Source organism: Hyperolius riggenbachi, chromosome 2 (genome assembly GCF_040937935.1).
Source record: "Hyperolius riggenbachi isolate aHypRig1 chromosome 2, aHypRig1.pri, whole genome shotgun sequence".
Classification (NCBI taxonomy): Eukaryota; Metazoa; Chordata; class Amphibia; order Anura; family Hyperoliidae; genus Hyperolius; species Hyperolius riggenbachi.
Window position 1 is genome coordinate 457,295,764 of NC_090647.1, and position 26,011 is coordinate 457,321,774.

At 43.6% G+C, this 26,011-nt stretch overlaps 1 protein-coding gene across 1 annotated transcript in view; it reads left to right on the plus strand.

Annotated features, from left to right (window-relative positions):
- Window positions 1-26,011, plus strand: part of SRR (serine racemase) — a 35,715-nt gene that overhangs the window by 1,745 nt on the left and 7,959 nt on the right. The window contains exons 2-6 of the mRNA XM_068270088.1: window positions 7,344-7,515; window positions 10,991-11,105; window positions 12,202-12,305; window positions 14,166-14,285; window positions 24,309-24,383. Of these exons, the coding sequence (XP_068126189.1) occupies window positions 7,348-7,515; window positions 10,991-11,105; window positions 12,202-12,305; window positions 14,166-14,285; window positions 24,309-24,383 (582 nt within the window). The 5' untranslated portion in view covers window positions 7,344-7,347. The remainder of the gene's footprint in view (window positions 1-7,343; window positions 7,516-10,990; window positions 11,106-12,201; window positions 12,306-14,165; window positions 14,286-24,308; window positions 24,384-26,011) is intronic.

Here is a 26,011-nt window from a genome sequence, read left to right on the forward strand (position 1 = left end):
CCTCATTCATACCATGAGGAGATTTGCTATTTAGCTTAGCTTGTCAAAGTTGGGTCACCTGTAAGTTTCAAATAAACATTGGTATCGTTAAGTTGTCTTAGTATTTCCCTCCTATAGTCTGAGTAGTTCATCACCACCGTGGCACCACCCTTGTCGGCAGGCTTGATAACCAGCTCGGGGTCAGAGCACAATGCTTTAAGTGCTTTACGTTCTTCTGACGATAAGTTGGAATGAGCTGGATAATCGCGCCTACCGACATCGGAGAGGTCCCGTTGTACCAAATTAACAAATGTTTCCACAGCATGGCATGTGGTTGGTGGAAGCCACTTACTTTTGGCCCTGCACATTCTCAGATCAACTTCTGGCGGAAATGGGGAAAGGTTTGTACTCCAGAGTTTTGCCAATTGCGCAACCACATACGTGGTGTACTGCCTCTTTTGCCCATGTGGCAAACTATACGTTGGCCAGACTACAGGGGAGGTACGTACCAGGATAAGTGAACACCGCAGCAATATACGCTGCGGCGATATGGATTCACCGGTTGCCCGACATTTTTTTTGAGGCCGGTCATAATATCACACAGCTAAGATATAGGGTGGTGGAGGAGGTGGCCCCCTCGTATAGGGGAGGTGATAGGGAGTTGAAATTAATGCAGAGAGAACTCTATTGGATCTATAAGCTAAATAGCAAATCTCCTCATGGTATGAATGAGGACACTAGTCTGGTCCCTTTCCTTAAATAAGTGGGTTTATATACTGTTGTTGGTGTTCCTGGTTTGCTCTCTGCTTGTCCCAGTGAATGGGTAGTCCAACACATGTCGTGTCTCATTGCTGGTGCTTTCTTGCACCTAGTTTAACTTTGCTGATACTTTTAGTGCTCCTTTTCCCTTTAAGGGATTTAAATATTTCCCCTTTTGTATTTACTTATGTGTATTTTGTTTATACCACTAGATGGCACTGCACACGCCGCTGGATAATGGACACCTATTTCCTCCTGTCAAGACCCGCACTTTGGACGATGTTTCTACACCACCGTTTGCCCCTAGCAGTTTTAGTGAGCCATGGTGGATTTCCTGGATCTCCATCTCCGCCCACGCATGCGCGTCGGTCATATTGGAGTTGGCTCAAGCCACTCCAACCTGGCTGGCAGCGCTGGGCGGATATCGGCGGAACCGGAAGTGACGTCATGGCGTACGCGGCGCTCGCCGCGGGACGTCATTGACGCCAGACGGGCCGGCCCGGGTGTCCATTGCGGGCGTGTTCTTGTTGTGCCACTATGTATTTAATCTCTGCAACAACCGGATTCAACTGCAGCAGCCTCTGGAGCCTCTAACTGATACCCTCTGACGAAGGGACCCCCCGAAACGGCGCTGTCAGGGTATTATACCCCTATGGGACATTACATTGCCACTTACTCAATGCTTGCTATGTGCACTGTACTAATTGTGTAGTTGCTTTTTTGTATGCCACTAGCTGTCGTATGTACTTTGCTGTCTATGTAGGCTCTGTGTCTCTAGGGGGATTGTGTTGTAAAACCCTTGTGTATCCAGTGTTACCCAGTGTACACTATTGTTGTATTTTACAAGGTCTCTGTCTCTGGACAGTATTGTTTCTGTCAATTTAATACAAATCTTTATGCAATCTATCCTGCTGGTGTGCGAGTCAAATTAATTTTTACTGTATGTGTAGGACTGCTGTCGCAGTCTGGTTTATAGACTCAGCACCCATTTGTTATAGGATGTGACTTAACATATGTGTGAACCAGGTGTGCAAACCTTTTTTCCATTGAATTCACCTCCCATTCATTAGCCTATAACTTTATCACTACTTATCACAATGAACTGATCTATATCTTGTTTTTTTCCGCCACCAATTAGGCTTTCTTTGGGGGGTACATTTTGCTAAGTGCCACTTTACTGTAAATGCATTTTAACAGGAAGAATAAGAAAAAAATGGAAAAAAATTGATTATTTCTCAGTTTTCAGCTATTATAGTTTTAAAATAATACATGCCTCCATAATTAAAACTCACGTATTGTATTTGCCCATGTGTCCCGGTTAGTACACCGTTAAAATGATGTCCCTATCACAATGTATGGCGACAATATTTTATTTGGAAATAAAGGTGCATTTTTTCCGTTTTGCATCTATCACTATTTACAAGTTTAAAATAAAAAAAATATAGAAATATTTCATCTTTACATTGATATTTAAAAAGTTTAGACCCTTAGGTAAATATTTACATGTTTTTGTTTTTTTTATTGTAATGTTGTTTTTTTTATAGTAAACATTTTATTTGGGAAGTTTTGGGAGGGTGAGAGGTAAACAATAGGTTTATAATGTAAATGTGTGTTAATTTTCATTTTTTTTTACTTTAAGTTGTAGTATTACTTTCTGGCTACAAGATGGCGGCCATGAGTTTGTTTACATGATGTCACTCTAAGCGTAACACGCGCTTAGAGCGACGCATGGGGGATGTAACAGCCAGAAAAGGCGCAGCTTCTGAGAGAAGCTGTCGCTTTTTCAGCGGGGGAGAGCAATCAGTGATCGGGCATCATAGCCCGATTCACTGATTGCCTGGCTAACGAACCGCGGGCTGGGAGCGCGCGTGCAGGCTGGAAACTACTTCCAGGAACCAAAATAGGTTAAAGACAGATCTGGCAAGACTAGCTGCATGCTTGTTTCTGGTGTTATTCAGATACTACTGCAGAGAAATAGACCAGCAGGGATGCCAGGCAACTAGTATTGATTAAAAGGAAATAAATATGGCAGCCTAGGTATACCTCTTACTTCAGTTCCCCTTTAAAAAGGAGAGAACATTACATACTTACCTCAGTAGACAGAGTGAATCTTCTGGATCTCCAGAGGCTTCCCAAGTTTTCCTTGAAACCTCCAATCCAGCGCTGGAACCCTTTAAAAGTTTGCGGCCATACTCCCTTTCGTGAACAAACGTGGCCACACTGTGTGTGACGCTGCTGCAGTAGCACCGAGCTAATCAGACTGTGCGGAAAAAGTCGATCTTGAGCGACTCTGTGGTACTGTGCAGGTTCAAGGTTTCCTGCACAGTGCAGCCGTGTTCATTTACAAACAACCCTGTCGACATTCGGGCGGACCCAGCGCTGGATTGGTGGAGGCGAGAGGTATGGGGCAACAGAGGCTTCCATCTGCTCAGGTAAGTATCTAAATGGGGCAGTTTTTTTCCTTGCAGGTACATTTAAAGGTGCCCATTAAAGAAGACAAAGGCTGTAATTTTGAAAAGCTTTAGTGTACAGCTCTGTGTCAGAGTTGCAAGTATACAATACAATAACATTTGTAAAGCGCTTTTCTCCTATAGGACACAAAGCGCATAGTTGTGTCTCAGATCAATACAGGGTTGCAGGCTGGGTTGTGTTACAGACAGGGCTGTGGAGTCGGAGTCGTGGAGTCGGAGTCGTGGAGTCGGGCAATTTTGGGTGCCTGGAGTCGGAGTCGGGAAAAAATGCACCGACTCCGACTCCTAATGAATTTGTAACTGTAATTAAAATAGAAAATATGATAAAATGTTCTATTTCTCAGATAATAGTCATTAAAAATAATGTATATATACAGTAATAGCTGTGCTTAGTCCACAAAAATGAAATAAACCAATCAAAATTAGTTACTTGTGCTGCTTCAATAAAGCAGTCCCCGTATTTTTAAGGTCAGATATACATATCTGATTGTGACTGTATATATGATGCGTACACAGGAATCTCTTATATATACTAAATAACATCTATGCTGTAAGAATAAAGCCTGATGTGTAGCTGTGTCACTAATAGAGATGGTCAATGAGATGGAAATAATTCTGCACTGATGCTGATTTATGCAAATGTATGCACTCCCTTTGCTGATGAAATCAAATAATTTGATATGTTATTAAAATTTGGTTTGGTGACTACAAATTAAAGGGTACCTGAGACAGATGAAAAGTAAAGTTTTATACATACCTGGGGCTTCCTCCAGCCCCCTTCAGGCTAATCAGTCCCTCACTGTCCTCCACCACCCGGATCTTCTGCTATGAGTCCTGGTAATTCAGCCAGTCAGCGCAGTCCGGCCGCATGCCACTCCCACAGCCAGGAACATTCTGCACCTGCGCAATAGTGCTGCACAGGTGTAGTATGCTCCTAGCGGTGGAGTGTGTTCATGCGCACTACGCCAGACTGGCTCAAGTACCTGGACTCATAGCAGAAGATCCAGGTGGTGAAGGAGGACAACGAGGGACTGATTATCCTGAAGGCGGCTGGGGGAAGCCCCAGGTATGTATAAAACTTTATTTTTAATCTGTCTCAGGTTTACTTTGTTACACAGTAGTACTATACTCTACATATGCACTCCTCACAGAGCTGCAGGGAATCCACTGAGAATGCTGGGCACATTGAACACAGAGGTGTTGTCTGTTTACAATCTCCTCATTCCCCTGCAGAGTACCTGCACATCATTCTTACATGTACCCACACTTACATTGCCTAGGGCCTGATAGATGTTCTTTGTTCCGGTTTGTACCTTTTACAAGTACTATTACTAAGGACTAGTTTTAGTCTAAAGGGAATAAATATAGTAGTCTACATATCCTTCTCACTTCAGTTGTCTTGTAAAATTCCTAAGCGTTGGCAGTTATGAGACGAATTTCATGTTACATACTTTTAATCAACAAAATTGTAATATGCAAATTAGAGGAGTCGTGGAGTCGGAGTCGGTGGAATCCTAAATTGAGGAGTCGGAGTCGGTGGATTTTTGGACCGACTCCACAGCCCTGGTTACAGAGGAGATAGTCAGAGGTTCATGAATGCCAGACTGAAGAGGTGGGTTTTCAGTTTAGACTTAAATGCTTCCAGGGATGGAGCTGTCCTGATTGGGTGTGGCAGGGAGTTCCAAAGTGTAGGGGCAGCACGACAAAAGGCTCTGTCTCCAAAGGTTTTGAGGTGGACTCTGGGGATGACCAAGGTGTTACGTCCTTTTGATCTAAGATTGTGTGTGTGTGTGGGGGGGGGGGGGGGGTGATGCAGTTGCAACAAGTCCTTCAGGTATCCAGGGCCCAGATTGTGCAAGGATTTGAATGTCAGTAAGCCAATCTTAAACAAAATTCTCCATTTTATCGGTAGCTAGTGGAGTGAGCACAGGGTTGGTGTTATGTGGCAATGGCTGGGTTGTCTCGTTAACAGCCTTGCGGCGGCATTCTGTACTAATTGCTGGCCTGTGTAGAGGACATTGCAGTAGTCCAACCTTGATGTGATGAAGGCATGAACTAGGGTTGGAAGGTCCTCTGAAGGAATGAGGTGTTTAATCCTTGCAATATTCCATAGGTGAAAGAAGGAATGTTTCACAATAGCTGAGATTTGATTCCTGAAGCTTAATTTCCCATCAATCGGTACTCCCAGGCTGCGCACACAGTCTGAGTTGTTCAGGTCTGAGCTCCCTATCCTTAGCGGTGTTGGTTGAGACTGGGGCTGCTTTGCTGTTGGGCCCTGACCCTCGATAACAAGAACCTCAGTTTTGTCAGCATTACGTTTCAGGATGTGATCAGTGGATGTCAGCAGCAATAACTCACCAGCTCTACCGTAAATTATTAGAAGTCTGAAACACAGCCCTACCACCTCAGCAAACCCGCTATAGCATTCTTTTTTTTTTTCTAAGTCTTCCAAACTCTGTGACCACCCCCACCTGTGCCACCTCTGTCTGCCCCCTAGTTTGACAGTTGTGGCAGCCAAGAGGGGGGGGGGGGGGGCTAGGCATAAAAATGGCTGCTGCGGTCTGTGTTAACATGGAATTATATCTCAATAATACGGCAGAAAGTGTTCCTGTGTCATTCCCAGACCAAGGGAATGGGAGACTCCTATAAAAATAGCCCAGGGCACAGGTTATGGCCTTTCGGCTTGGTTCATACATAAAAAGGTGTCTTGTTTTGACAGATAGCATCCGTTTGGCATGTTTCTATGGCTGTGTTCACACATAAATCTGTACATTTCCAGTCTGGTCCAGTCCTGTCAGCTTTGTATCAGTTTTGTATGCATTTTCTATGGGTGTATTCACATATAAAAGGTGTACATTTCCTGTCCAGTCAGGTAAAACTGATGCAAAACTGACAAAGGACTGGACTGGCCTGGAAATGTACAGATTTATATATGAACCAAGCCTTAGGTTGTATGCTGGACAAGTTTGGTGTAACCAACAGGGGGCCATATGCAATTAACTTTTTCTCCTGAGTTTTTTTCATCTTCTATTCATCATTTTTATCTTCTATTTAAAATATCACCACTTTGCAACTGAAAAAGTATTATCTTACTTGTTGAGGGTTTAAAAGGCAATTTTGACCATTTTGAAAATAACCCTTAGGAGAAAAAGTTGCATATGGATCAGGGTGTGCTGGCGGCACTGTAATATGTTAGCTTAAGGCGGGAGTGTCACCATAAAAATCAAATTTCAACAGCAACTGGTCTGCGTGTATTAAGTGATAAAGATGCTAATCCTGCATTCAAAACGTTTTCTGCTGTTATGATTTGGAGTTATGATATACTTTAGGTGCACTTTAGTAGTCAGTGCCAAACAGTTGCATGCTAGGGGTTCTTTTTATCTATAATATATTCCTCCTCTTCCATTTATTTCCCTGCCAGCTGCTTATCTGAAACACAACCCCCTGCTCCCTTGTGTTTACAAGCAAGGCTGAGGTGACTCAGGGATTGGAGGAGAAAATAAAAAAGTAAAGGGCAGAAATGACATCAGGATTTAGCCTAAACTGTGGGCAAAAGACATGGCCCCCACCAGGAACAGAATTTTCTTCATTTACTATATAACATTCACTGATATCAAAGCGTGAACAGTAACGTGGACATGTGTTATGTAAGTAGATCAAGTATTTACACTATCCAGCAGTGGCTGGATAGTGTAATGGTTAAGGGCTCTGCCTCTGACACAGGAGACCTGGGTTCAAATCTCGGCTCTGCCTGTTCAGTAAGCCAGCACCTATTTCAGTAAGGAGTTTCTTAGGCAAGTCTCTTTAACACTGCTACTGCCTACTGAGTGCGCTCTAGTGGCTGCCTCGCAAGCGCTTTGAGTCCCACAGGAGAAAGGCGCTATACAAATACTGTTATTATTATTATGTGTTTAGCATAGTATGGCTAGTCCTACTGCTTTAACTGGGAACAGAAAGATAAACCTGTGTAGAACATGACTGCCATTTTGCTGTCACAAATCCTGACATGATTTGATTTTTAATTCACTTTTTCTATAATAGTAAAAAATAATTTTTGTTCTTAATCATACAGGATTTTTTACATGATTCCAATACACACCTGTACATAGAAATAGTGCTTTCTTTGTGTTACAGAATCATGGGTTCCCCATACTGCGTCACATTAGAAGATGTGCAGGAAGCACACAAGAGAATTCACAATCTGGTTCACCTTACTCCAGTCATGACCTGTTCCAGCCTTGATGCACTAGCTAAACGCAAGTTATACTTTAAGTGTGAACTGCTGCAGAAGACTGGATCTTTCAAGGTAAACAGTACATCCAGGCTAATGCAGAAGATGTGGTGGAAATCACACTTTTCTTCACTTGTCTAGGGTAAACTGAAATCTGATTGGTTGCAATGTGTTGCACTACTTTTTTCAAGTAGAAAAATAATTCAAATATTGAAAAATATCTGATCAGTAAAATGTAAGTTCAACAATGTATAATTATAGTTTTCTATACATTGCTCCCTTTTTCTGCTGCACTTTTTATTGTTTACATAGAATCATTTATATTACTAACTACCCCTTAGAGGACAGATAGTAATAAAGTACAGTGTATTACTAACTGGGTACAGTGAAGCAAGCAGTCAATGAAAAGTATGCATCGCTTTTACTGTTAACACATGCATTTAGCGGTAACACACTGAACATTGTTGGCTACGATGCCGCTACCCGTTATGGATACACAGAAGGAGGTACTCCACGGGCTGGAACTTGCATTCACTTTTAATTCATGTCAATACACTACATGTTCCTGAGGATAAACACTTTCTGTAGGTTCCAATGAGAGTCTGGATTCTGTATTACTCTTTACAAAACCTCTCTAGTTCATTCAGGTTTTATGGCTTCCGAGCATGGAAAGCTCTCTTTAACTCACACCAGTGGCGTCGCTAGGCCTTGTGATCCGGGGCACCGCCCCCAAACCTGTTGCCATGGTGCCCTGGATCAGTTATGGCCCACGTGCCCCGCTCTTTCTGTCTCCCCTCTTCAGACCTCAGATCGCGGCGACTCACTCCCTCTCAAACCTCCCTGCTGGTCCCCCGCACGTCCCGTCTCCTCTTCCTCCCCGCTCGTCCCCCCTCCTATACCCCCCCTGCCCCCCCCCCTGCTCTTCTACAAACAGCGGCTGCTTGCTTCTGCCTCGATTCCAGCGCGGAGCCTGGAGACAAGCCGCAGACCTCTCTCTTCTTCCTCTGTTCCCCTAGTGACCGGCTAGGAGCTGAGGGGCTGAGGACCCCATACCTACCTACCTATACTGAGGACCCCATACCTACCTACCTACCTATACTGAGGACCCTATACCTTCCTACCTATACTGAAAGCCCCATTACCTACCTACCTATACTGATGACCCCATACCTACCTATACTGAGGACCCCATACCTACCTACCTATACTGAGGACCCCATACCTACCTACCTATACTGAAAGCCCCATACCTACCTACCTATACTGAGGACCCCATACCTACCTATAATAAACCTACCTATACCTAGTTACCTATAATGAACTAAAGGCCCTTGTACCTACCTACCTATACTGAAGACCCCTATACCTAGCTATCTATACTGAAGGCTTCTATACCTAGGTACCTATCCTGAAGGCATCTATACCTAGCTACCTATGCTGAAGCAAAGCCCGGCCTAGCAAAGCAAAGACCCAGAGCCCCAGCCGAGCAAAGCCCACAGCAAAGGTAAAGCCCCTGGGCCCCAGACAAGCAAAGCCCCAGTAAAGCAAAGCCCCTGTGCCTCAACCCAGCAAAGCCCCCAGCCCATAAAAGCAAAGCCCCAGGGCCCTAGCCTAGGAAAGCAAAGCCCGGAGCCCTAGCCCAGCAAAGCAAAGCCTCCAGACCAGCAAAGCAAAGCCCCGGAGCCCTAGCCCAGCAAAGCATAGCCCCCAGCAAAGCAAACCCCTCAGTCTAGCAAAGCCCCCAGCAAAGCAAAGCCTCCAGGCCCCAGCCCAGCAAAGTGTACAGCCTTGCAAAGCTCCCAGCTCAGCAAAGCCTAGTAAAGCCCACAGCCCAGCAAAGCGTCCAAAAATGTCCTCACCCCAGTGAAGCCCCCAGAAAATCACCCAGCAAAGCCCCAGGCTCAGCACCCAAAAAAGCCAGGCTGGCACAGCATCACCATTAGCCAGGCATCCCAGCATCACCACCAGCAAGCCAAGCATAACTACCAGCCGAGTACAGCACACAGGCCAGCCAACCGAAAACGAGACGGAAGCCAGGTGAGGGGCTTATTTATGTGAAATACTGCCTATCAATATATTTAAGTTACACTACTGCTATGTTCATGTACATTTGGCCCCACCTATGGCCACAACCACTTTCCGCATCATGACCACACCCATTTTTTGCCGCGACATCTTTCCCTCTTGGTGCCCAGGGGTGCCCCGGATCTTCCAGGAACCTAGAAACGCCCCTGACTCACACAACGGATTTTCAATTATATTCAGGTTTGGGGACTGAGATGGCCATTCCACACTGTGGTACTTGTTCCTCTGCATGAATGCCTTAGTGGATTTTAAGCAGTGTTTAGGGTCTTTGTCTTGTTGAAAGATCCTGCCTCGGCGCAGCTTCAGATTTGTCACTGATTCCTGGACATTGGTCTCCAGAATCTGCTGATACTGAGTGGAATCCATGCGTCCCTTAACTTTGACAAAATTCCCAGTCCCTGCACTGGCCATACAGCCCAACAGCATGATGGGACCACCACCATATTTTACTGTAGGTAGCAGGTATTTTTCTTGGAATGCGTTTTCTTTTACCTCCATGCATTTATACCCCTTGTTATGCACAAATAGCTCAATTTTAGTTTCATCAGTCCACAGCACCTTATTCCAAAATGAAGCTGGCTTGTCCAAATGTGCTTTAGCATACCTCAAGCAGCTCTGTTTCTGCTGTGGGCTGAGAAAAGGCTATCTCTGCATCACTCTCGCATACAGCATCTCCTTGTGCGAAGTGTGCCGAATGGTTGAATGATGCACAGTGACTCCATCTGCAACAAGATGATGTTGTAGGTCTTTGGTGCTGGTCTGTGGGTTGACTCTGACTGTCTCACCATTTGTCGCTTCTGTTTATCCAAGATTTTTCTTGGTCTGCCACTTCAACCCTTAACTTGAACTAAGCCTGTGGTCTTCCATTTCCTCAATATATTCCTAACTGTGGAAACAGACAGCTGAAATCTCTGAGACAGCTTTTTGTATCCTTTCCCTTAACCATGATGGTGAACAATCTTTGTCTTCAGGTGATTTGAGAGTTGTTTTAAGACCATCATGTTGCTACTCTTCAGAGAACATTAAAAGAGGAGGGAAACTTACAATTGACCCCTTAAATACTCTCTCATAATTTGATTCACCTGTGTAAGTAGGCCAGGGGTCACTGAGCTTACCAAGCCAATTTGAGTTCCAATAATTCGTTCTAAAGGTTTTGAAATAAATAAAATTACAACAGTGCCCAAATTTATGCACATGCCTAATTTTATTTAAACAATTATTGTGCACTTTCTGTAAATCCAATAAACTTCATTTCACTTCTCAAATATCACTGCCATTGTCTCCTATATGATATATTTAACTGACATTTTTTTTATCGTAACAACCAACAATTTATACAGGAAGATCATGACGATTAACAAGGTTGCCCAAAGTTTTGCATCCCACTGTATATGCTGAGTGACTGCCTAATTCTTTGTAAACCGTAGTTGTTTTCATAAACTGACCAGTAATCTTGCCGTTTCAGATTCGGGGTGCTCTGAATGCAGTGAAGAGTCTGCCAGCAGAGGCCCGTCCAGCAGTTGTGACGCACAGCAGTGGCAATCATGGTCAGGCACTGGCCCTAGCAGCACAAATGATGGGTAATAGATTCTTGTCCCACAGCAGTCATACTGTTATACATTTGCTAAACATCAATACATCCTGTGTATGGCAGTCACACTGCTTTAGGATTCTCAGTACTTTTGATCGATTTGAATAGTAATATTTTTCTTTTGTAATGCAACTTCTACATGATATGAAAGTCCAGAAAGAATCTTTTCATTTCATGGCATTGGAGTAGTCCAGATGGGATATGACCAGAGCAGAGTAGCAGACATTATTTCCCCTATTATTCATATGATCAGTTACAAGTGTGGATCTGAATGAATACTTTTTGCTTTTTGTCTATAATGTGTTTTAAAGCAAGTCTGAAGTGAAATAAAAAAACAGATACTCACCTAGGGAGAGGGAAGGATCTGGGTCCTACAGAGCCTCCCTGTTCCGTTTCTCCTACAGTCCCTTCGTTCTAGTGCTGTGTTCCCGTTAGCAGTCTCTAACAGATAGCTCAGAGACTGCTCTCTGCTGCACCAGGAGGCTTTGGATGTGTTTGGGAGCCCGAGTTCTCCCGAAGACATGCTTCTCCGTACTGCGCATGCTCAAGCACACTCTCTCACACGCACTCGCAGTATGGAGCCGCCTGTTTTCGGGAGCACTCAGGCTCCCAATGACTTCCGAAGCCTCCCGCGGCTGGGATTTGAACAGGGAGACAGTACTGGAAAGAGCAGGTCGTGAGAGGAACAGGAAGGCTCTATAGGACCCAGAGCCTTCCCTTTCCTTAGGTGAGTATCTGTTTTTGTTTTTTAATTAGGCTTCAGTCTCCCTTTAAAGGGAACCTGAAGTGAGAGGGATATAGAAGCTGACATAGTTATCTAATTCTAAAGAATACTCTTTTCCTGGCAGTCCTGCTGATCCTCTGCCTCTAGTGATTTTAGCCATAGACCCTGAACAAGCAAATGCAGATCAGATGTGTCTGACAAAAAATCTGACTAATTTAACTGCATGCTTGTTTCAGGTGTGTGATTCAGACCCTACTGAAACCAGTAAGATCAGCAGGATGTCAGGCAACTGTCAGTCTCCATATGATTCTCACTTTGGTTTCCCTATAACTTGTCCATACGGAATGTGTTTGTACCCTAGGAATTCCAGCACATGTGGTAGTCCCACGGACAGCTCCAAGCTGCAAGAAAGCTGCAATCTGTGGTTATGGTGCTGTAATAGTTGAATGTGATCCTACAGATGAAGTAAGTTACTTCTTTCATACACAATATGGTTATAAGGTGCTTACACACTCACAGTTACTGTCGCCCACAGGGATCATGACTCGATACCTCAGACAACAGTTTGGGGGCTAAGTCCTGTACAGATGTTTTGCTAACCTGTAGACTAGTAATGAGTTCTGTTGCTATGGAGGCACAATGTAGAGGTAAAGAGGGAGGACAATAGACTCGGTTGGTGGTTGTATGAGATGACCCAGCAGTTTTGATCTTTTGCCTACACATTGGAGGGTCATCCGTACACATGCTAGATTCTCATCTGAAGTGGATCTCAACCATCTGCCTCGGCCAAGAAACATGGCATGTGTATGAAGCTTTATCGTGGAAGTCCATACAAAGCTTTCTTGGAAGGCTGGATGTAATGGGCTAGTGTTACAAACTTTCTCCTAGGGTGATTTCTCCTCAATTCCTGTTGCACCCAGTGCACCAGTGTGAGCTGAACTTCCTGTTTACTATCACATGTGTATCCTTTATATTTTCCTGTAGCCAATTCTAGATGCTAGAAAGCTGATGAGTGGTTATTGGTTAGAAAACTGCCTTGAAGTCAACCTAATTAGATCTGACCTACCGGTAATTGAAAAAATGCAGTCCAGTGTCTGTGCCCTGTTTGATTAAAGGCAGGTTTTAGGCAACATCTTCTGTAGTACAAGTCCCATGGTACTGGTAGTGGCTGGATAGTGTACTGGTTAAGGGCTCTGCCTCTGGACAAGAGACCAGGGTTCAAATCTCAGCTTTTCCTGTTCAGTAAGCTGCACCTATTTAGCAAGGAGCTTCGGCAAGGCTCCCTAAAACTGCTGATTCCTACTGAGCGCACTCTAGTGGCTGCAGCTCTGGTGCTTTGAGTCCGGTGGGAGAAAAGCACAATATTAATGTTCTGTGTCTTGTATTTTTTTTTTTACCTGTACAGTTGTATATTCTTGATGACACACTACAGTTTCCAATATGTTAGCAGATCCGTGCAGCAAGCATCTCTTTTCAGTAAATGTTATATAAAGGTGTATTTGATGGGAGATTGTGCTAGGGTACCCTTTTAAGTTTTTTGTTTCTTTGATTGTTCTATCCTTTGTTTTCCACTCTCTCAAGTAAAAAAAATACAGTAAGCGTCAACAACTGTTATGTGCCCTGAAGAGGTTAGTGCGGCAGGCTTACCTGCACTCATCTCCATCCATAATGCCATTTGCTCTTAGCAAATATCCATGCCAGAACTTTTTGGATATCCTGTTGTAAAGAATGCATCTTATGATGTATATTTATATTAGCAAACAAATAAAGTACCTTTTCCTGATTGGCAAATGTGTATAAGCTGTACTATCTAATGTATGTAATAATTTTTTGAGCCTTAAAAGGAATGCGTACTAATGCTAGACTGTCCTCATCTGAGGCGGCTGTTCAGGGCCAATCCAATGATAGTCTAGCTTGCATACTGCTGCCTCCTTGCCGTGGCAAAAGAGGATGGTTAGATCATCTCATCTGAACAGAGGCCGAAAGCCATTGTTCTCCTGTTCACCTCACCCGCTCCATAGTGTGCTGCACCATCATCCCTGTGACCCCAACCCCCTCAGCACAGCACTCAGCAACATCTTGACTCGAAACTTCCTGATTCATCATCTTTACTGATCTGTTAAGGAGTGACATAACAAAGGCTTTGCTTTTTATTCTTATGTCTGTTTTAGCAACGTGGGGATTTTATTTTGATTTAACCGGATTATTGTCTTCATGAAGTTGTACAAGTAGGAGCCAATAGTAAATTGTATATTTCATTAACCAGTGCGTTTTTTATGTTTCCCTATGTGTGATATTAAGCAGATTATCTGTTTATATTTTAAGTCCAGAACAGAAGTGGCAGCTAAGACCGTACAGCAGACTGGAGGGGTTTTGGTTCATCCAAATCAGGATCCTGCAGTCATTGCTGGTCAGGGGACCATTGGACTGGAAGTTCTGCAGCAGGTACTTACAAAAAAGCCCTCTAGCTATTTGAAGTTTGTAGAAGTTGAGTTCTGGGCAAACTCAATAGTTATTCCTAATTTATTTAATTAAACTTTCATCTACTGTACTGAAAAACACATTTTCTAAAGCCACACTCCTTACAAGACTCATAAACCCTACATTAAGCCTGTACTGCACAGGCCTGGGGAGTGTACAGCTTACAGCCCAGCTAAACTCACAATTGAACAAAGCAAAGACTGTATCTTAAAGCGGACCTGACCTCAAAACGTCCTCTCTGCTCTAAAAGATGCGCAACAGCATAACAACATTTATAGAAAAACATTTCTTTGTTACAACTTATACAAATCGTAAAATAAATCTGCGCTGTTTCTACTTTCTGAGTCATGGAAGCAGACATATTAACACCCTGTGCTTGCAAATGAGCTTATCTGCCATCTCTGCCATTGGCAGTCATGTGACACAGGAAGAGATCAAATTACAATTTGTGATTAGATACAAATGAGGGGGAATTAGACAGGCTAAATTCTCTAAATACATACAGGGAGCATTTCTCTACGTTTTCCTTCTGTCCTGTGCAAGAGGTCAGGTCCACTTTAATTAAGAACAACTGCCCTGAGAGGGATATGGAAGCTGCCATATTTATTTACTTTTAACTATACCAGTTGTCTGGCTGTTGTGCCCTTTCATGCATCAGTAGTGTCTGAATCACATACCTGAAACAAGCATGCAGAAAATGCTGTCAAACACCTGATCTGCATGCTTTTTCAGAATCTGATTAAAAGTATTAGAGGCAGTCAGCAGGATGCCAGGCAATGCGCATTGTTAAAAAGAAAATAAATATGGCAGCCTCCATATCCCTCTCACCTCAGTTGTCCTTTAAAGCCAATGGCAACCGCTTGTTAAAAAAAGAAACTAGATACTTGCCTAAGGATAGGGAAGGTTCTGGGTCCTAATGAGCCCTTCCCTCTCCTCTCTCAGTGCCCTTGTTGCAGCACTGTCCCCGGGAGCAGTATTTGACTGAATTGGTAAAATACTGCTCCTTCCGCCAGGCAAAGGTGACTTTGGAAAGTCTTCAGGAGCTGAGTCCTCCCAAAGACGGCCAGTTCCACACTGCCTACGCGTGAGCACCCTCACTCATGCACTCGCGCGTGCACAGTATGGAGCCACCTGTCTTCGGGAGGACTCAGCTCCCGAAGATTTCCAAAGTCCCCCGTGGTGGGGGATTTAAACGGGGGGAGGCTCATTAGGACCCAGAGCCTTCACTCTCCTTAGGTAAGTATCTGGCTTTTTATTTTAACAGCAGTTCACATTGGTTTTAAAGTGTACCTGAGATGCGCAGAAGAGCCGACTGGCAGGACTGAGCTAGATTACCAGGGCTGATTGCGGCCAAACTGAGGGTGCACTTGGAAGGGCGGCGGGGGCGCATCGGTGCTCAAGGGGCTGGAGGAAGTCCAGGGTAAGTATCAAATCTTTTCGTAATGCCACTCAGGTTTACTTTTAAAGGAGAACTGTAGTGAGAGGTATATGGAGGCTGTGTGTGACAAAAGGAAGAAGTCCCGCTACACCAGTTGGTCGGGTGAAAGTAGAAATCCTTTATTGATATTTTCAATCCATCATCAGTGTTGCAATAAAAAGCTCACGCGTATCGGAGCATGGAATGGCTCCTTAATCATAGCATACTAACATGAGTGTATTCGCAGGCTATATAGTGCATTAGGCCACACCCCTAAAGGTGTGAACCCTGTGCTTAAAGATATACACAACATGATATTTAAAAGGTAATTAATAGCACCATAATGCATATATAAAAATCCTCATTTTAAAAACAATAGGTACAGCATGACATCACATCTCAAAAACCTATCAAAATCTCTACCCCATATATAAAATAGGCTACAATATCGCATACATGGTGGATAGTATTCATTAGTATTAATCATAGAAAGTGTTTAAATCAAGTCTGGAGTTTAATCCTGTAGGGGATCGTGTCCCCAATTTCCAAATCCAGAAAGCCTCCCGTTTCAGAAGCTTCCCATAGATATCACCTCCCCTCATTGGGTATGAAACCCTTTCTACACCATGGAATCTAAAGCCTGCCATATTGCCCGAATGAACATGAAAAAAGTGCCTAGAGACACTTGACGCATGGGTAATATATTCTGCATTTCTAAGACATCTCCCTGCGCCATGATAGTGCTCAGAAATTCTCTGGCGGAGAGGGCGGGTGGTACATCCCACATATTGAACCGCACACTCCACACAAGTAACCAGATACACGACATTGTGAGTGTGACAATTAATATATTGTCTAATATCATGGCTAGTGTGTCTGGAGAGTGAAACGGCCTCCCGAGTCTGATCATGAACATGGCAGAATCTACATGTACTGTATCCACATCTGTATGAACCCAGATATCTCAGCCAAGTGGGTCTGGGTCTGTTGGTGCTCTGAAACAAGCTAGGGGAGAGCTTTGAACCCAAGGTAGGAGCACGACGTGAAGAGAAGCCACAGCCCTCCGCCAGTACCGCTTGTAGTTTAGGATCTGAGTGGAGAACAGGCAAGTATTTTTTAATGATTTTTACAATCTCAGAATATTCTAGACTATAAGAGGTTACAAAGTTAATACCTTTATTTAGTCGCCTGTTCTCCCTACCAGATCGGGAGGACAGAAGATCGGCCCTTGTCTTGCGTAGAGCCCGACTCCTGGCCTCCAAAATATGATTGTCCCGATATCCCCGAGCTTTAAGTCTGGATTGAACCAGATCTAATTCTTGTTCTATTCTATCTGGATCTGAGCAGTTCCTAGCTGCTCTGATCATTTCTCCATATGGGATGGATCTTAAAGTATGTTTTGGGTGGCAGCTAGTGGCTAAAAGTAAGGAATTGCCCGCGCACTCCTTCCTAAAGGTTCTAGTCAGTATTCTCCCTGTTGCGACACAACCAGTCAGATGCAAATCCAGAAAATCCATTTCAGTGGCATGATAGGATATGGTAAAGGATAAATTTAGATCATTATTATTACAATATGTCAAAAATGTCGGGACGTCTCTCTCCGGCCCCCTCCAAACCAGCAGCAGATCATCTATGTATCTAGAATACCAAAATATAGACTCCGAAAAGGGGTTGCACTCTCCAAAGATGCGGAGCTCCTCCCACCATCCCATGTATAAGTTTGCCAGGGATGGGGAGAATTTGGCTCCCATAGAAGCTCCGCATCTCTGGAGATAGTACACCCCGTCAAACATAAAATAATTTCTGCTAAGCAGATGATCCACTGCTAGAAGGAGGAAGTCACAGACGACAGAAGTGAACGATCCATATTTCCTAATATGAAAATTCAAAGCTCGAAGAGCTAATTTGTGAGGAATCGAAGAATACAGGGAGGCCACATCCATTGTGACCCAAACAAAAGATTGGTCCCAATGGAGAGATTCTAAACTGGACAGCAAGTGGGTTGTGTCACGTAAGAATCCAGGTAAGCGGCGCACTAAAGGTTGGAGACACCCATCCACCCACTGTCCCAGGCGCTCCCCCAGAGAACCAATCCCAGCCACAATAGGGCGGCCCCTGGGAGGAACATCCGGCTTATGGACTTTGGGTAAGTGGTGGAAAATGGGCACTATGGGTGCCTCCACCAAGAGATACTCCCGCTCCTTCTGGCTGAAAATACCCAGTGAAACCCCCAAATCCAGTAACTGCTGAAGCTCAGCCTTAAAGATCTGTGTGGGGTCACTGGGTAGGACCTCATAAGTGGTTGTATCCTCCAGCTGCCGTAGCGCCTCTCTTTGGTAGGCAGATGAATCTAGGACCACCACAGCCCCCCCTTTGTCTGCATTGCGAATAACTATCGCTTTATTATTCTGGAGGGACTGTAGTGCTTCCTGTTCCTGCCGTGTCAAGTCGGAAACCGCCTTATTAGCTTTTTTAATTCGCATGAGATCCTTTTCCACCAAATCCTGGAAAGTGTCCACAATGGGGGTTCTGGCCTGGATGGGGTAGAAGCGGGAGTTGGAGGTGGCCACGGGGCCCAAGGCCGCCCCGGAGGCTGGGCCATCACTCATGCTGGACAACTGGTCCAACGTGAGGATGAGAGAAGCCTCCTGGAATGGAGGGATCTGCCCAGCCTCCGGGGCGGGAGAACTGTGGGGCCCCGGGGACACCCCCGACCCGCCCCCCACACCATCCAAGCCATCACCCCCCAAAAAGTACTTCTTGACCATCAGGTTGCGGACAAATTTGTTCACATCCAACATGGTGTTGAAGATATCAAAGTGGTATGAAGGTGCATAAGATAAACCCCTAGAAAGGAGTGAAATCTGGGCTTGGGAGAGTTCAACACTAGATAGATTAATTACATTGGAAATGGCTGGGGGATAGATCACTTTCCGTTTCTTTCGACCTGCCCTCCTGGTCCGTTTCCACCCCCTTTCCCTTTCTTGTACCTCCCCCTGTTCTTCTTGGGGCGTTGGTAATAGGTCGGTTGACCCGGAGGGGTTTCTTGTGTCGTCGGTCCGCGCTGGTCCCCCCCCCGTTTGGGAGTGCCAGAGAAGACGGACTGTATCCTCTCCTCTCTATTGTCTGGTGAGTCTGAAGCTGAACCCATGCTGTCTGCAGAGCTAAAACTAACTTTTTTATGTCTAGGTCTGCGGAGAATAGATCTGGGTGATCTATACAATGTTTCCCACCTACCCCATTCATACACAACATTGTTTTTATAGTCCCCAGAATCTCTGAGAAATTTAGTACGTTTAGTGTTCATAATTAGGTTCTCTAGTTTGGAGACATTTTCTTTCATTTTATTCATAAGTTCATCAAAATGTTCAAAAGAAGAGAACTTGTTCAGTTCTCTTCTAGTATCTGAGATTTGAACTTTGATGTCTGTCAGTTTTTGTTCCTCATATACTATAATCAGCTTCATGAGACGAATGGAACAATCGGTTAATACCTGGTTCCATTCGATCACGAACTGATTCGAATAGATGGTAGTTGGGATTTTCTTAATGCGTAACCCCCTAGGAATCATTCCCTCAGCCACATAATGTTTCAAAGTAGTAATATCCCACCACAATCGAGTTTCTTTGTCTAATAGACCCTCTAGACCTGAAAAGGAAGATTGCAGATTTATAGCAGGGTCAATATTGTACATTCCTGGCTGCTTAGAAAAAACAGACATATATTTGTCGATCTTATCGGGGTACATCAAAAGTTCACCTAAAATGTCCAATGCAAAATCGGGTTCTGACTCTGCTGTTTCTAAACCAACCTGATTGGCTGCCTGTGCACCTAAAAGAGGATCTGAAGTTGATCTATTAGTAACTAGATCTTGCCCAGGAAAAACAGCACTGTCCTTAGACATATCTATATTGCATGTATCAGGAGCTTGCAAATTGTCCTGTATAGAGGAAATCATGGTGCTATTGTTGCCTTTGCAATGTTCCTCATTGGCTGCTGTAAAGCCCCTAATGAGTTCCTGGACATGGGAAGATTTAGGAATAGCCCCCTTTCTTATCCAGTCCTCTAGGTTCCCTTTAGTATACAACATGGAATGGGGGTGGCTACTCACATCAGTGGAGGCTTGTTTAGATCCTTTGGTCAGGCACAGCTTCAAATTGTCTGCTATAGATGACAGTGTGGCCCCGAATGTGTCCGTCTGTGCATGGATTCCCCCTGCTCGTTCCTTCCACTGAGTGTTGGCATTCTCTGTTGGTGGCAAAGGTTGGTGGGGGACATCTGCCCGTTCCCACTGTTCAGATTCCGCTTGTGAAACCTGCGGAATGAGGGAGAGGGCGGGTGCCGGCTGTGTGACTCCCTGGCCGTGAGTGATGACATCACTTCCGCTAGGCCTGGACGGATCCGCTGTTGGCGTGGTGTCTTGTAGCGGCGGCCATTTTGTTGTGGCCTGTTTCCCCGCTGTAGTCGGCTGCGTACACGTATATGGAGGCTGCCATGTTTCCATTTAAGCAATACCAGTTGCCTGGCTATCCTGCTGATCCTCTGCCTCTAATACTTTCAGCCATAGGCCCTGAACAAGCATACAGCAGATCTGGTGTTTCTGACAATTTTGACAGATATGACAAGATTAGCTACATGCTTGTTTCTAGTGTGATTCAGACACTTCTTCAGCCAAATAGATCAGCAGTGCTGCCAGGCAATTGGTATTGCTTAAAGAGACACTGAAGCGAAAAAAAAATGATGATATTATGATTTGTATGTGTAGTGCAGCTAAGAAATAAAACATTAAGATCAGATACATCAGTCTAATTGTTTCCAGTACAGGAAGAGTTAAGAAACTCCAGTTGTTATCTGTATGCAAACAAGCCATTAACTCTCCGACTAAAGGGCCCCATACACTCAGCCGATTTCCTGGCCGACCAATCGATCCCGATCAATCGATCGATTGATCGTTTGCAAATCGGTTGGCCAATCGACCGATCGATGGCTGATTTCGATCGATTTCGATGGATTTCCATCGAACTGGCAGGGTGGAAAATTTAGGTCGATCTGATGAGATTGCTTATCAGTTTGCATTGGCCTTAATGGAAATCTGATGGCAAAAAAATGCCATCAGATCGAATTTCAATAGATTTCAAACTGAAATCTATTGGAATTCTATCCTGGTAAAAAATGTTCTAAAAACGCATCAGATAGATCATTAGATGGATTTCTTATCTATCTGCTGCCAATCTGACGAGTGTATGGGCACCTTAAGTCTAGTCGTGGAGAGGGCTGTTATGTGACTTTTATTATTTCAACTGTAAGTGAACTGTTTACTTTTTCTCTGCTAGAGGAGAGGTCATTACTTCACAGACTGCTCTGAAAGACTCATTTTGAATGCTGAGTGTTGTGTAATCTGCACATGTTATAGAATGATGCAATGTTAGAAAAAACACTATGGCCTCGATTCATCAACACTTAGCAAATTTGTTAACAACAGTTTGGTAAAATACCGAATTTGTTAACTTCATTTCAGGATTCATCAAAGTTATCTACAGCTGTTAGCGAACATTCGGTAACGATTCGCTAAAACGGAATAAAGTGCAATTCATGAAAGTGGGCGTGGTTTAGCGTTACATTTAGGATTAGTTATCTCCTTCACTGCTCTGTCGTTATTCCTGTCAGATCATTGCTGACAGAGAAGATGGAGCCATTTGAAGTGGTTATGTATCAGCTGAGAGTGATTCAAAGGCGCAGAAGGGCAAGAATAAGGTCTGCAACCATACAAATTTGTAAGAGAATAGATTTATTTGCTATAACACGACATCTGCATTTCTCTTGAATCATCTTGTAAGAGAACACAGGCAGTGTCAGGGTTAACTAATTTGCTAGCTGCACTATCATTTTTTAGAAAAGGCTCCTATCAAATTGTGGGATTGTCCCAACCACTTTCAGAATCCTGGTCCAGGTGTTAAGCCCTATTCAGAATGTTGCTACGTAGTGCTCAAAGGACTGCCTTTTACCCACAATTCCATGGGAATCTTATGGCCTTGTGTTTAATTACTGCTGTAAAATGGAAATATCGACACGTTACCGAATGTTTACCGAATTGTTATCGAATTCACACCGAATGCCGAAAAACCTTGATGAATACAACTAGAAATCGCTAAACTTCGAATTCGGTAATTTAACAAACTGGAAAAAGTTATCTCAAAGACAATGATGAATCGAGGCCTATATACCTGAAAATAAAAGTATGAGAATATTTTCTTTGCTGCTTATCTTCTAGTAATTATTCATAGTACACAACCAATTCACTATATCATATATATTTTTTTTCGCTTCAGTGTCTCTTTAAAAGGATACAAATATGGCAGCCTCCATATACCTCTCACTACAGTTCTCCTTTAAGTTCCTAAGTCCATTATGAAGCTGTACACCTATGCAGAGACGTGGGACCACTAGAGTATGAGCCGTTTCCTGTATGCAGATTATGGTCTTACTATTGTTTAGCACTGAAAAGTCAGGTATTTTCTGCTGTAATGCTGGGAAATGCAGTCTGGTATTGTTTGTTTGGTGGCAGTATCTGGCCTAGAAACAGGGATTCTTGTCACCAGTTGGTTTCCATACACTTCAATAATCACTTACCTTCCTTACTGCAACTAGGATTTGCCTTGTTCAGTTTTACTTTTAGTTGGACTTTGAACAAAAGCTTCTTAGAGATATTAGCAGAGTAGAGAAAAGTAAAGAGTATTTGCTGATCTCAGTAAAAATCCACTGAGGCTGTCTAATACAGGCGTAGGGGACAGTGCCTGCAATAATCACAGAATCCAATCCTTTTATAAACAAATAGCTGACCTAAGCCCATTTCAAAACGGGCTCTAGGTCTGTGACCGCGCATGCACACGCCCACCCCTTGGCCCCGTCCTCCCCTGCAAGCCGCTCGTCACTACCCCTCAGTGTCTCCGTGTCCCTGCACTTGCGCAGAGCGCAAAAACGCACACACAGGGACATGGGACTTAGAGACACTTAGGTTTTATTAGGTAGGATGCATGTCAGTTGCACCTTTCTATGTGTGTGGCCAGATGTGAAGACATCTTGTTGCTGTTGTTAATTCTAGTGTTCTAATGTAAGCATAATGGTGCCCATATATCTAGCTATGTATGGGCAGATCGACCAAGAGACAGATCTCTCACTGATCGAATCTGATCAGAGAGAGAGAGAGAGATCTGTTAGCTGCCCATACACCACAGGCTGATTCACGATTAATTTCAGCATTAAATCTCTCGGACTCTGCCTTGTGACGCCGTTTCCACCAAATGTTAAAGTTCAAAGTGAAGTCCGCTCAACCTTACACTGGGAACAGAGCTAGAGCCAGGTAACGCATTCCCCAACACAGACTTATTGAAAAAGTGAAGTTTTGCTAAATGGTCCACAGAAGTGTAGAAGCCTTTATTGAAAACAAAACGAACGGCATAACAAGTTCACTGACGTTTCGGACACACAATGGTTCTTAGTCATAGCATGAATCCAGATTAAAAGAGTGAGTTTAAATACATAAGACCACATCTCTCTCCAAAGCAAATTAGAGGAAACGCCCAAAATAGAGGGCGGTCCTCAATGCTGAGGAGAACGAGGTGCATTTAAAAACATTATGAAGAACAGTACATGACAATTAAGGAAGATGTCTCCTATAATCAAACGTAACACTTATAGTGACTGATATATAGTCACTTATATAATGCGACTGAGATCACATTTCCCATGTGCGTAATGTTTTCTATAAACCCCCCTCCCCCCCCCCAAGCGGTTTTATAATTCGTTCAACAGCCTGAAAAGAGAAAAATGACATATTGCCTGAGTGTGCCTGGCGGAAATGTTTTGCAACATTCGAGATCTCCGTAGTCATCCATCCGGCACCCCTATAATGCTCAACAATTCGTTCCCTTAGGTGTCGTGTCGTGCATTCCACATACTGGAGGCGACATGCGGAGAGAGGTGTGGTCTTATGTATTTAAACTCACTCTTTTAATCTGGATTCATGCTATGATTAAGGACCAGTGTGTGTCCGAAAATGTCAGTGAACTTATGCCGTTCGTTTTGTATTCAATAAAGGCTTCTACACTTCTGTGGACCATTGAGCGGAACTTCACTTTTTCAATAGCTCCCCAAATGTTAATGTGCCTCAGCCGCGTGGGAGTGCATGTGAAGGAGGAGCAGCGGGACTCATACAGATAAGCTATTTTAATGCACGGTCACCAGAGGTCAGTGGCCCAGGTGCTTTGTCGCTAGTCCTGAAATCACACGCCGTTATCGCCGCACACCAGATTGATCACGTCAGCCCGAGATTTTCCAGCTTGCTCCGTCAATACATTTGACCGATTTCAGCCTGATTGTTGATAAGGTAGGCTTGTCATGACACAGATTTTCATCCAATTCGTATATACATTATCTAATCAGATGGTCGATCGGCTGCAAAATTGCTAGATGTATGGCCACCATAATTCCATCTACCTAAATGTATAAATTGCATTCCATTGTTCAGCTTTAAATGCTTACACGTTTGTTTACATTTTTGTAAATGGCAGGTTCCAGCAGTGGATGCCTTGGTTATACCAGTGGGAGGAGGTGGGATGCTTGCTGGAATAGCTGTTGCTGTAAAGGTAACAAATATACATATATTCTGTGTGTATATAGAGAAGGGGTTTTTGTTTTGTTTTTGGCTGTAAAGAGTGCAGTAACATGGAAGCAGACTTGTAAGTGCCACGGGACACAACTCTTTTTTGAGTTGCAGATAATCCTAGATGTAATAGGAATGTTGCAGTATAATTTACAGGGCAAACCTGTTGTTCTTTAAAGCGGACCCAAACCAACCATTTTTTATAATTCAAAAGATTCAGTTGCACCACTCTGACACATACAAAGATAAATTAACACTTCAAGCCTATGAGCATTTCAGTGCATGCTTTTTACCCTTTTCTTTTCATAACTAGGGTTATACAGGTGGCAGCCATTACTTCTGAGCTTAGTAGGAGGTTTTAGATCATGGGTGTGTTTGTCATCAGCAACCCCCTCCTCCCCCCGGCAGGAGCATCGTCTATGTGAAATCTCACACAAGCTGAGATCACCTCCCCTGTGACATCATCAGTAGCAGCCTGTGTTTTGTTTAACTCTTCCACTAGTCTGCTGGATTCTGTCCCGGCAATATGAAAGGAATAGAAGGGTTCTTCCAGTAAATGTAAAATATTTGATATTTATCATGCAGCTGAAGAAAGGCTGCTATTTATTATTATTATTAATCAAATAGATATTATTTCTGAAATCTTGTATTTTTTATTTGAGTCCACTTTAATTTAACTACCATTCTAAATTACAGCATCCATTACCAACTAGTTACTTTTAGGCAACCTAGTTTTAAAAGGAGACCTAAATGGGCATATGGTCATTGCCGTATTTATTTCCTTATAAACAATACCAGTTGCCTGACAGTCCTGCTGATCTCTTTGGCTGCACTTAAATTATAAGTGGCATAGCTTCAACCTAGGGGCCCCAGCAGTAGTAACACCCCCCCAACCAGACAGAGACCACCATAGTGGTCAGCCATTCCGCTCCCCCACCCCTTTCTATAGCTGAGTAAGCTCAGCACTGTTATTGACCTAGTTCACGCTGCCTCTATTCCGTGTTCCTCTGGGTATAAAATTGGGCTTCTATAGCCCTTAACACCCCCCCCCCCCCCCCCTGCAGTCATGGGGGCTTTTGCTACTGGGCATGGGATTGGCAGGACAGACAAGTAATTTGCACTGTTTAAAAGGAAATACATATTTCAGCCTCCAAATGCCTCTCAGTTAAAGTGTCCTTAAAGTGTGAGGCACTTTATCTTCCCAGTCATTATTCCATGTAGTATAGAAGTAATATTATTATGCATGTACAGTATATAGCATTGACATTTTCTGTAGTGCTTTACAGAAACACTGAATAATTAACATTACTAATTTAAGCTTAAAGGACGACACCAACTGATGTTACAATACAATAACATTTGTAAAGCGCTTTTCTCCCATAGGACTCAAAGCGCATAGTTGTGTCTCAGATTAATACAGGGTTGCAGGCTGGGTTGTGTTATAGAGGAGATATTATCGTCAGATGTTCATGAATGTCAGACTGAAGAGGTAGGTTTTCAGTTTAGCCTTACAATGGTGTGAAAAACTATTTGCCCCCTTCCTGAATTCTTATTCTTTTGCATGTTTGTCACACTTAAATGTTTCTGCTGATCAAAAACCTTTAACTATTA